The following is an 11,072-nucleotide window of genomic DNA, read 5'->3' as shown; positions in this document are numbered from 1 at the left end:
CCAAAGCCTGTTTGAGCAGGATAAGAGTTTGACCATCAAGAGACACAGGTGAGCATGTGCAGCTCTGGGCAGAAGGTCCTGGGCTCTCTTTGACAGCATCTCCAGGTAGGGCTGGGAAAGACCCCACCTGGAACTGGGTCAGCCTCTGGCAGTCGGTGAAGATCAGATTCAGTGATCAGGTACTCTCTGGCTTACTTTCTACTGTTCACATGAAAGGACGGATCACCTCTTCTCCTACATTCACCAGAAGTCACCCCACGGCATGTCCTTTCTTTCAGCCCAGACCATTTAAAACAGAATGCAAGAACCCTTGCCTAGTGCATCAGGTGCCCCCCCTCATTTTGAGCACCCCCCTCTGAAAAAGAAGTGAAAAGACCCCCCCTCACCTTCACATTGGAGTGGAATGTCCATGTGAACAGAGGAGGAGCTCAGCCACTTCTCCCCAGGTGTCCCTGGCTGCTCCCCTTGCCCTCCTGCCAGACCCCCAATCAGATCAGGCAGCGACTGGCATGTTGTCCAGGGAGCTGTGGGTCTCAAAGATCCGGCTTGAATGAATGAGGCAGGGAAGGAAGAGGCTGCCGTCCTCGGGCACTTTTGCCAGTTGAGCTCCAGCCAAAGTCCTTGTAAGGAAAGCTGCTGCCTCTTCTTGGCCTCTGGTGGACACAGTTTCCCATCCTCCGGGGGGCAGGAGGAGAGGCAGGGGCCTGGCCTGCTGGAGGAGGGGAAAAAAATGTTAGAGAGGATGCCCAGGGGCAGGGGGGCGGAGAGGACAGATCTTCCTGCCTTAATTATCTTTCTTCTTTCCATTATTTATGGAAGTTTTTTTTAAGGGAAAGGAAAAGAAAAATGACAAACTTTTCCTTCGATGCATAGCAACCAACAGACCAAAGAAAACAAGGTTTCATAACACTGTCGCTTCCAAGCAGAGCCCCTGCCGTCAGCACTCCAAAGGAGGGAATGCTTTACTCCAGGTGTGGCAGTCCTGTGCCAAAAAAGCCCATTGGTGCCAGCTGTCCCTGCTGGATGTGCCTGCTGCCTGCGGGGGGAGGGGGGGAGGCAGGAAGCAGGAGGGTTGGAAGGGACGGGCTCTCCCTGTCATTCACCACTGCGCTTCATCAGTGGGCCAGTCCAGAATTTCCCTGGAGACGGGCTGTCCAGTCTAGCAAGGGAGGCCGGCTACAGCCCTGGGTTGGAGGCAAGCGCTGTTGAGTTGTGCATCAGGCCAGACCTGCAGGTGGGCCAGAGGAGGCCCAAAGACAGCCCAAAGACCTCATGGCTGCTACCAGCCCATGTGAGGGTTCTTGGGGCAGGAGCCTGGCTGCTGGAAAGAGGTGAGACTTTCCACTAGTCTGCAGCATCTTCTGGTCTGGGGCAGTGGATGATACAGTCCCAGTTATAAGAACATAAGAACAGCCCCACTGGATCAGGCCATAGGCCCATCTAGTCCAGCTTCCTGTATCTCACAGCGGCCCACCAAATGCCCCAGGGAGCACACCAGGTAGCAAGAGACCTCATCCTGGTGCCCTCCCTTGCATCTGGCCTTCTGACATAGCCCATTTCTAAAATCAGGAGGTTGTACATGCACATCATGGCTTGTAACCCATAATGGATTTTTCCTCCAGAAACTTGTCCAATCCCCTTTTAAAGGCATCCAGGCCAGATGCCGTCACCACATCCTGTGGCAAGGGGTTCCACAGACCAACCACACGCTGAGTAAAGAAATATTTTCTTTTGTCTGTCCTAACCCTCCCAACACTCAATTTTAGTGGATGTCCCCTGCTTCTGGTGTTATGTGAGAGTGTATAGAGCAACTCTCTATCCACACTGTCCATCCCCTGCATAATTTTGTACGTCTCAATCATGTCCCCCCTCAGGCGTCTCTTTTCTAGGCTGAAGAGGCCCAAACGCCGTAGCCTTTCCTCATAAGGAAGGTGCCCCAGCCCAGTAATCATCTTAGTCGCTCTCTTTTGCACCTTTTCCATTTCCACTATGTCCTTTTTGAGATGCGGCGACCAGAACTGGACACAGTTCCAGGCTGTTCCTACCTGGGATGTTCCTCCATCTCTCTCCCCAACTCCCCATAAACATTCTCTGGTCTGTCCTGCATTTCATGTTGTAGCTCAGTGGTTCCCAGATTTTTTTTAACACCAGGACTCACTTTTTAAAATGACACTCTTATCAGGACCCACCTAGCTTTACGAGACTAAAAACAAAAAACCTGTTTCATCTCACCAGCTGCCCAAGCATCTGTTTTTATCCCTTTTTTATGGAGACGGGGGGGGGGGGGGGGACCGCCTTCTGCAGCATTTGTTGAGCTCCACATTCCTCAGATCAGGACCATTCTGGTGGCCTTCTCCTGGCCTTCCATAAGCGCTGAGGCATGCTTGCCTACTTATGAGTAAATGCTCATTTTCACTTTCCATAGGGCTCAATACAGTTTCTTGTCAGCTTGAAGGGGGAAAATTCCTTCTCGAGTGTTTTCCGGGGTCTACATTCATCAGATTAGGACCATTTTGGCTGTGGTGTGTTCCTCTCAGCCTGCTCTTTGAATTGGACTGAGTTATGGTCTCCTGCTCAGGAGTAAACAAGCGCATGCAGCTCAGTTTCACTTTCCATATGGCTCAATACATTTTCCTTGTTAGCTATTAGCTTGTCAGTCTCAGTTTCAGGACCCACCAACAATCAGGTCACAATCCACTGGTGGGTCCCAACCCACAGTTTGGGAAACACTGTTGCAGCTGGTTTACTTCCTAGTTTGTATTTCCCATAAATACCTATAGATGTAGACTCATGAAGCTTGTGTGTGTGTGTGTTTAAAATGCATTCAAGATCAGTGCCAATCAGCACTTCTATTTCACTCCATTTTATTTTTCCAAGCAAGCTCTTGCCAGTTATTTGGACAGATAAATCAAGGCAAGAAAAGCCCAGGCGACAGTCCCAAGAGAAGAAGAAGGCGTCTGTCGCCAAGGGGCAGACACATTTGCAAAGCAAAGGCGCATAAATGTTTAGTTAGGTAAACCAGAGCAGTCCCTTCATCATGCAAATATGTGCTTTTGGACTGCTGGGTCTGTTTTGTTTTCTATTCATAGATGGAGAGCAGGGCTCCTGGCTGGATTCGGTTGGGGAGGAGCCATCACTCAGCAGCAAGGTGCACCTGCTTTGCTTGCAGAAGGTCAAGGATTCAGTCGCAGCACCTCCAGTTAAACGAATCAGGTAACAAGTGATGGAAGAGATCCTTGCCTGAGATCCTGGGGAGACCCTGGAGAATGGTTAGAGTGTTGGACTTGGGCCAGGAAGAGCTGGGTTCACGTCCCCATTCAACCACAAAGCTGAGTGGCTGACCTTGGGCCTGTCACTGCTCTCATCAAAGAGAAGCAACGCACACAAAAACAGACAGGAAGGCCCTCCAGTGCTGGACATTGTCCACCTTCCTTACAGCAGACAAAATACTGGAAGATTTACCCAGTTGTGTCATCTAATTGCAACCATAAAACTTGCTTATGTGAGAGAGGAAGGAGGCAGCAGGAAGACCTTGCCACCTTTGCTGTGAGCGGGACAGGGACCTCCATCGTGGAAGGCAGGTCCAGGAAGGAAATCCAATGCTGCAGAGATGGTGGGGGGCTCGTGCTGGATCACCCTGCCCCCACCCAGCAGATTGATTCTTCCTCTCAAGCATTTAGAAAAGCTGGAGGGGCATTTTGCTGGTGTGTACGTGCTGGTGTACAGCATGACACCATTGATTTGGGATTCCTCTTCTGGGCTCCATTCCAGAACCAAGCAGGGGAGCATTCATGGTTTTAATTTGTGCTGAGCACCAGTGAGGCCTGGCTCTTGTCAAATCCTGCTCTCTTTGTAACATTCAGGCTTCCCCTGGCAGACTATTGGACATGGAGGATTCCCTGAAGGCAAGAAGTCATAAACATAAACATAAAAAACAGCCCTACTGGATCAGGCCATAGGCCCATCTAGTCCAGCTTCCTGTATCTCACAGCGGCCCACCAAATGCCCCAGGGAGCACACCTGAAAACAAGAGACCTGCATCCTGGTGCCCTCCCTTGCACCTGGCATTCTGACATAGCCCATTTCCACAATCAGGAGGTTGCGCATACACCTCATGGCTTGTACCCCGTCATGGATTTTTCCTCCAGAAACTTGTCCAATCCCCTTTTAAAGGCGTCCAGGCCAGTCGCCATCACCACATCCTGTGGCAAGGAGTTCCACAGACCAACCACACGCCGAGTAGAGAAATATTTTCTTTTGTCTGTTTTAACTCTCCCAACACTCAATTTGAGTGGATGTCCCCTGGTTCTGGTGTTATGTGAGAGTGTAAAGAGCATCTCCCTATCCACTCTGTCCATCCCCTGCATAATTTTGTATGTCTCAATCATGTCCCCCCCAGGTTGGATGTTGCATGAAAGGTTTTTTTTTTTGGGGGGGGGGGTCTGTCACTCAGCAGAGGATCCCTGTTTTCCATGCAGAAGCTTCCAAGAGAACCGGAGCAGACAATAGTAAGGTTGAATGCACTCACTCCAGACAAGGCAAAGCCATATGAAGTCCTAGCTGGTGGCAGGTTATCAGACTGGAGGAGCTTTCGGTACTTTTGATCGACCTCCAGTGATGCTCCCTAGAGGCTTTGAAGTCTTTTCCTCTTAGGACATATTCACCTAGTTGAGGGCAACCTCCAATGACCCGCTGACTCCCCCCCCCCCAGCAGTTCCTCTACATGGACAAATGCCACAGATATCAGTTTGCGGCTGGCTGCTCCTTAGTCACATGGGTCTCAGCTATCTTTAGATGGAGGCATTTCTGCTACAAAGTTTGCAGCTTCAGACAGATACAGTAAGACAAAGATCGCTCAGCGTAAATAAAGGGTGTTCCTCTAGCCCCTGCTTCTCTGTGCACTGAGGCACAGAGAAGGCAGCCCCTCCCCCGGACTGGGCCATGCAGTCCCAGCTTGCCGAGAGAGTGCGGATCCAGGTGGAAGATGAGTTCTTCTCCGTGGAGAAAGCTGTTCTGGTGGAGCACAGCGAGTACTTCCGTGCCCTCTTCCAGTCTGGCATGCGGGAGAGCACACAAAAAGAGATCCAGATCCGAGAACTGACCGCCACAGGATTCCTCATCATGCTGAAGATCCTGCGGGGGGAGTACCCTCTGCTGAGCTGCGAGGAGAATCTGAGAGCTGTGGAGTGCGCTGCCTTCCTGCAGGTAAAATCCCTGGCCAAGTTCTTGATCTGCTCCCTCAATTCCGACAACTGCATCCTCTTGTACCAAGCTGCTGCCATGTTTGGCCTTCTGGACCTCTTCCGTAGCGCTGCGCTGTACATACGGGACAGTTACTCTGACTTGGAGGAGTACCTGGACTGCCTCTCCCCAGAACTCCTGGATTACGTGGAGTCCCTAATCCCCAGCACGTTTGCTGCCGTGGGAGCTCACACGCCCACGTTCGAGTTTCTGGAGGACCTCTCGCGGACCATTTGCTACCTGGAGGAGACGAGCAACACCTGGAGGACACTTTCCTGCTTACCGTTGTCCGCCAGCACATTCTTGGCCGGCACAACCACCCTGGACAACAAGATTTACATTGTGGGTGGGGTCTACGGCTACAACAAGCAGGTTGTGGATCAAAGCTTCTGCTATGATGTGGCCACCAATAGCTGGAGCGAGTTCCCTGGACCCCAGCAGCTCCGCTACGACATCACATTGACAGCCCAAGAAGGGTATCTTTATGCCATTGGTGGGGAGTTTGAGAAGACTTCCCTGAAGTCGGTGGAAAAGTATGACATGTCCACCAACACCTGGAGCTTTGTCTCAGACCTGCCTCAGCCGGCAGCGGCCGTGCCTTGTGCCCAGGCCATGGGCCGAATCTTTGTCTGCTTGTGGAAGCCTCTGGATACCACCATGATCTACGAGTACGAGCCCCAGAAGGACGAGTGGCTTCCCATTTCCACCCTCAACAGGATGCAGAGCTACGGCCACAGCATGGTGGCCCACCGGGACAACCTGTACATCATGCGGAATGGGCCTTTTGACGACTTCCTGCGCTGTGTGATGGATTGCTTCAATTTGACCACTAGGCAGTGGACCTCTATGCCCGGGCAGTACATGAACAGCAAAGGGGCCCTTTTCACAGCTGTCATCAGGGGGGATACAGTTTATACGGTCAACAAGATGCTCACCCTGCTGTACACCATTGAGGATAACACGTGGAAGTTCAAGAAAGAGAGAGCTGGTTTCCCGAGGAGCGGCTCTCTACAGACCTTCCTCCTCAGGCTTCCCAGAACAGACCACAGCATTGCAACGTAACTGAGTCCATCCCCATCACCTTGGAGACTTCAGGCTCATCCAGTCTTGGATGCCTACCTTTTCAGGCTTCCTGGGGTACAGCCAAATGTAGTCTGATTTTCTGCATCTTTTTAGGGCAACAGAATCTCAAGAGGGGCACTCAGGTGTATGAAACTGTCCTCTCTTGAGTCAGTGGCCCACCTAGCTCAATGTGACCTGAGAACTGGCAGCTGCACTTCTCCAGGGTTTTAGACAGAGGAGGGTCTCTGCCAGTTCCTCCCTGGAGATGTGGTCACCTGAGACCCTCTGTATGCAAAGCAGGCACCCTGCCACAAAGTTACAGCCAGTCCCCTTATGGCATGGCTTCCTCTTCCTGCTACAGCAGATGGACTCCTGCCTGGAGTGGAGAATCCATTCGGCTGTTGGCACATAAGTAGGTCTTTGGCACTGCCAACAGCTAGGGGCAAACAGGAGGAGCCATCTGTCAACAGGTGACCAATGGTAATTAGGAGGGCACTTGCAAGGTCACCTTGTTTTGGTGCTCACCAGACTACTGTGGCAGCTGTCAGCAGTGGCCAAAGAGAAGACAGGAGGCAGCAAGCTGAAGGCAGGGGCTGCGATGTGGGGGAGGAACATTGCAGCCTCCTTAAGAGCACCAGAGTTCAGGGCTCAGTGCAGTGATGGTAGACAGGGTCCTTTAAGACCCTGGGCAGACAGGGGGATCAGTCTACTCTCACTATGCGTGTCTCCACGAGTCTCCTCATCTGAAGGTGATTCAGGATTAAGTGTTCTCCAGTTCTGGACAGCAAAGCCCTGTGATAGGCATGTATGTCGCTTTTTGAATAAATAATGGTTGGCAACCTTCAGTCTCAAAAGACTATGGTATAAGCCTACAGCACCCAGTATTCCCAGGCGGTCTCCCATCCAAGTACTAACCAGGCCTGACCCTGCTTAGCTTCCGAGATCAGACAAGATTGGGAGATAGTGTTCAGTATAGGGAGATGGTTGGCAACCTTCAGTCTCGAAAGACTTTGGTATAAGCTGGTACAGCACCCGGTATTCCCAGGCGGTCTCCCATCCAAGTACTAACCAGGCCTGACCCTGCTTAGCTTCCAAGATCAGACGAGATTGGGCATGTGCAGGGTAACAGTTGCTGCTATAATTGGGGGGGGGGGGTTTTCAGCACTTTGCTTGAGCTCTCGAAAAGCGAAGCATGTCGATATTCATAATTTGTAGAGATCTCATTGCAAATGCATATGGTTGAAAATCTGGCCATGATCCAGAGACTGTTAAGCATCAAGTCCCACTGAACTCAAGGATTTAGGCCATGCTAGTCTGAGGAAAGCACTCTCCTGTCCTGTGAAGGGCGCTTGGGTCTCTCCCAGGCAGTGACATTGGTCAGAGCCTCAGTATCCTGGGAGGATGCAAGCGGGTTGTGTGTGTGTGCTTGGAAGTTTTACGTTCCCAGCGATTCAAATCGAGATGGGCTATAAATAGCTACTCACCAGGGAGTGAGTAACTCCATAACAAACACTGCCTGGCTCAGATCCTCATTTAAATTTCCAGGACTGGGCACATAAAGAAAATGTTTTCTTCCCCTTGCATGAAGCGGCTCTGAATGACATCCAGATGGTGCTGTTTGAGGGAGTGCACAGCCCCTCCCTCCAAAGCAAGAAAACAAAAGCCACTCCCTTGTAAACATCTTCTCCCCATGACTCCTGCACATGTGCAAAAGGAAAGTATTGGGCAGGAGGGATTGCACATCAGCAGCCACCAAGTGGTTCTTTGAGGGGCTATGATTGAAGCCATTCTTGCGGTGGGTTCTAGAAACAGAGCATCATGCTTGACTGCCTTTGGTCTTAACTGTGGCTCATTAGATCACAGTTTGTGAGCACTGCCCTTTTAACTCTTGCTGGCTACCATGAATGACAATGTTCACCTTAGGGGAGCATTTACGTCACAGGCATAAGCTGGTTTAACGGCCATTCCTTCTTTGTGGGAAACTGTGTTGTGTGCTGGGAAGAGCCAAGATCTCCAGGGAGCAAGGGTGTGATGGGAAGAGCTAGGAGCCCTCCCAGCACCTCACTAGACAGAGGTTAAACTAGCAGAAAAGTCATGTACGTTTGCATTTTGTTTATTTCTAAAGATACAGAAATTTTTACAAAAACGGCTCCAGGTGGTTCACGTCAGTCTATACCACAATAAAACAGAATGATGAGTACATGTTAATGTTTGCCTCCATTGCCTCCCCTACCCAATAGTGAGCTAGAGGGGGCGTATGCCTCTGTTTTGCGCCCACCACCCTGAATGGCTCTGAAGGGGAGGGTCTGCCAAGGTGAGGTGCCCTGCAAAACTTAGTGCTTTGCACCCCTGTAGCTATGCTACTGCCCCCATCTGAACTCTGGTCCATTGTCCCAGGGCTGCATTCTAGATTTTCCATCAAGCTCCAGGACAGGGATGACTGCACATTTAGTACTTATATAACACGTAAAGTATTTCATTGGGCTTCCCAAGCATCTTCCACCAAAATATGAAGACGCACCTACCAGACTGGGCATAAGGTGTTTTACTAAAGACAAACATGCTGTATCAGGTGCCTACCAACCACAAAGGATGCTTGTTTTCGTCTGCTACACTTGGTCGAATATCATACTTGTTTTCCCTTCCTCCTTTAATGAGAAATGTGAAAGCTTTTTATTTGGCCGAAACACACAGCTGCCGAACAGGTATCAAATATTCCTGTCTCCGGAGCAGTCAGTAGACTCATTCATGGTGTGATGAGGGAAGAGGGAGGGAAGAATTCCTTCTGTAGTTTCTGAGACACATCTTGTGTGCCTGGCTATAAGATGCTCTGTGTTCCAAACACAGATCATGAATTTAATCTCCTGGGTCTGATATAACCAGGAATCCCAGTGAGTACAAGGCTGGCATAAGGGGTTAGCATCACTGGCCAGCAGCTGAGACCTCAGTGCCTCAAGACAGCTCAGGGCACAACCCCTGACTAGCTCCTGCTACTGCCACCAACAGGGAAAACTGGGTCCCTTGGAGGCTGAGCCCCCAGGGGAAGCTCTGCTTACAAGCCTGGTCACTCCTGCTGGGTGATGGGGCAGCAAGGACTAGGCGTATTCTAGGAAAATCTGCTGTTAGCTGTGGATTTCAGTTAAATAAAAAGGGGAGTTGGGGGCCTATCAAATGTACTGCAACCTCCCCCCCCCCAATAAAACACCCAAACTTTGGAAGCAATTCAGGGTAATAACATTCCTGACCTTTTTCTTCCTAGAGGGAGCTTAGCAGCACTATCTCCTTCTGCATTGGTATCAGAGAGAGAGCTTAGCCAGGCTTTGCAGTTGCTCCTGCTGGTTTCTGATTTCCCAGTGCAAGCTGGCAATTTGCAAAAACTTTTAAAGTCCAAGTCCAAAAACTCCTTTTAGCAGTGACAGAGTAAAAGTCCAACACCATGGAAGAAACAGGAACTTGGATGTGTAGTTAAGTATACCTGTGTGATTACCCTGCAGGGCTGTTTTATTCAACTATCTTTCAGTCCAGGGCCAGGAAAAACCCCAACTTCCAGCCAAAATAAGTCAGTGCATGTACCGTGATGTTACAGCAGATAAAAATAACATTAGACAATAAAACCGGTCATGGTACACGTTACGAGGAAATGTGCTCTGTTGCAGAGGAGAGCATCTGAAGCAGGCTCTAGTTGCAAATATTGCAGACCCGTTTGCAAACCGATGCAAAGTGCAGCCTAGACCAGGGGTGCCCAAACCCTGGCCCTGGGGCCACTTGCGGCCCTCGAGGACTCCCAATGCGGCCCTCAGGGAGACTCCAGCCTCCAATGAGCCTCTGGCCCTCCGGAAACTTGCTGGAGCCCGCAATGGCCCAACGCAACTGCTCTCAGCGTGAGGGCGACTGTTTGACCTCTCGCATGAGCTGTGGGATGAGGGCACCCTCCACTACTTGCTGTTTCACGTCTGTGATGCAGTAGCGGCAGCAAAGAAAGAGCCAGCCTTGCTTTGTGCAAGACCTTTTATAGGCCTTGAACTATTGCAAAACCTTCATTCATTCATATAAGTTCCACCTCTAGTATATTAATTTATGTAAACTTATGTAAATTTATTCAAATTTTAAGTGTTAATTAATTATTCCCCCCCGGCCCCCAACACAGTGTCAAAGAGATGATGTGGCCCTCCTGCCAAAAACTTTGGACACCCCTGGCCTGGTTGGCAACCTTCAGTCTCGAAAGACTATAGTATAAGCCAGTACAGCACCCAGTATTCCCAGGCAGTCTCCCATCCAAGTACTAACCAGGCCTGACCCTGCTTAGCTTCCGCGATCAGACAAGATCAGGTATGTGCAGGGTAACAGTTGAGATCATGCAGTTTGGGTATGTGCTGAATCTGTGGGCTTGCCTGAGTGTGAGCACAGCCTGCTGTGCCCATGGAAGGACTTTAGGCATAGATTCCTTCTGCAAACATTTTCAGCCACAAGATGTGGAGATGCTCACTGGTTTAGGAGTTTTACAGAAAGAAAGAAAAGGGTGGGCTGATATGAATTCGCAGAAGACTGGTCTCTTGTTGTCTTTTAAAGGTAATTGCGTGGAGCCTCCATGATCAGAGTCAGTGTGCCTTGGAGAACCAGGTGCTGGGGAAAAGGCCCAGCTGAGATAGTGAATGCTTCCCCACCTTCCCAGATGCGTCTGGCAGACCAGCATTGTGAACCAGGTGCCCGACTGGACAGACTCCAGGCAGCATAGTCTGCATGCTTCCACATCTGCAGGCTGTGACGTG

The 11,072-nt window shown here is 50.5% G+C and overlaps 1 protein-coding gene and 1 pseudogene across 1 annotated transcript; one reads left to right on the top strand and one right to left on the bottom strand.

Annotated features, from left to right (window-relative positions):
* The first annotated feature begins 4,787 nt into the window (after positions 1–4,787).
* Positions 4,788–8,492, top strand: KBTBD13 (kelch repeat and BTB domain containing 13). Its single transcript, XM_066635996.1, has one exon. The coding sequence runs from the start codon at positions 4,942–4,944 to the stop codon at positions 6,301–6,303; it is 1,362 nt and encodes a 453-aa protein (XP_066492093.1). The 5' UTR covers positions 4,788–4,941; the 3' UTR covers positions 6,304–8,492.
* LOC136659545 (5S ribosomal RNA) lies at positions 7,327–7,443 on the bottom strand (annotated as a pseudogene).
* Positions 8,493–11,072: the final 2,580 nt, after the last annotated feature.

Source organism: Tiliqua scincoides, chromosome 8 (genome assembly GCF_035046505.1).
Source record: "Tiliqua scincoides isolate rTilSci1 chromosome 8, rTilSci1.hap2, whole genome shotgun sequence".
NCBI classification, from domain to species: Eukaryota; Metazoa; Chordata; class Lepidosauria; order Squamata; family Scincidae; genus Tiliqua; species Tiliqua scincoides.
The sequence above is the reverse complement of the archived record's forward strand: the minus strand, read 5'-3'. Positions and strand labels throughout refer to the sequence as shown.

Coding starts and splice junctions, on each gene's coding strand:
- KBTBD13 (XM_066635996.1), top strand. CDS start 4,942: ATGCAGTCCCAGCTTGCCGAGAGAGTGCGGATCCAGGTGGAAGATGAG.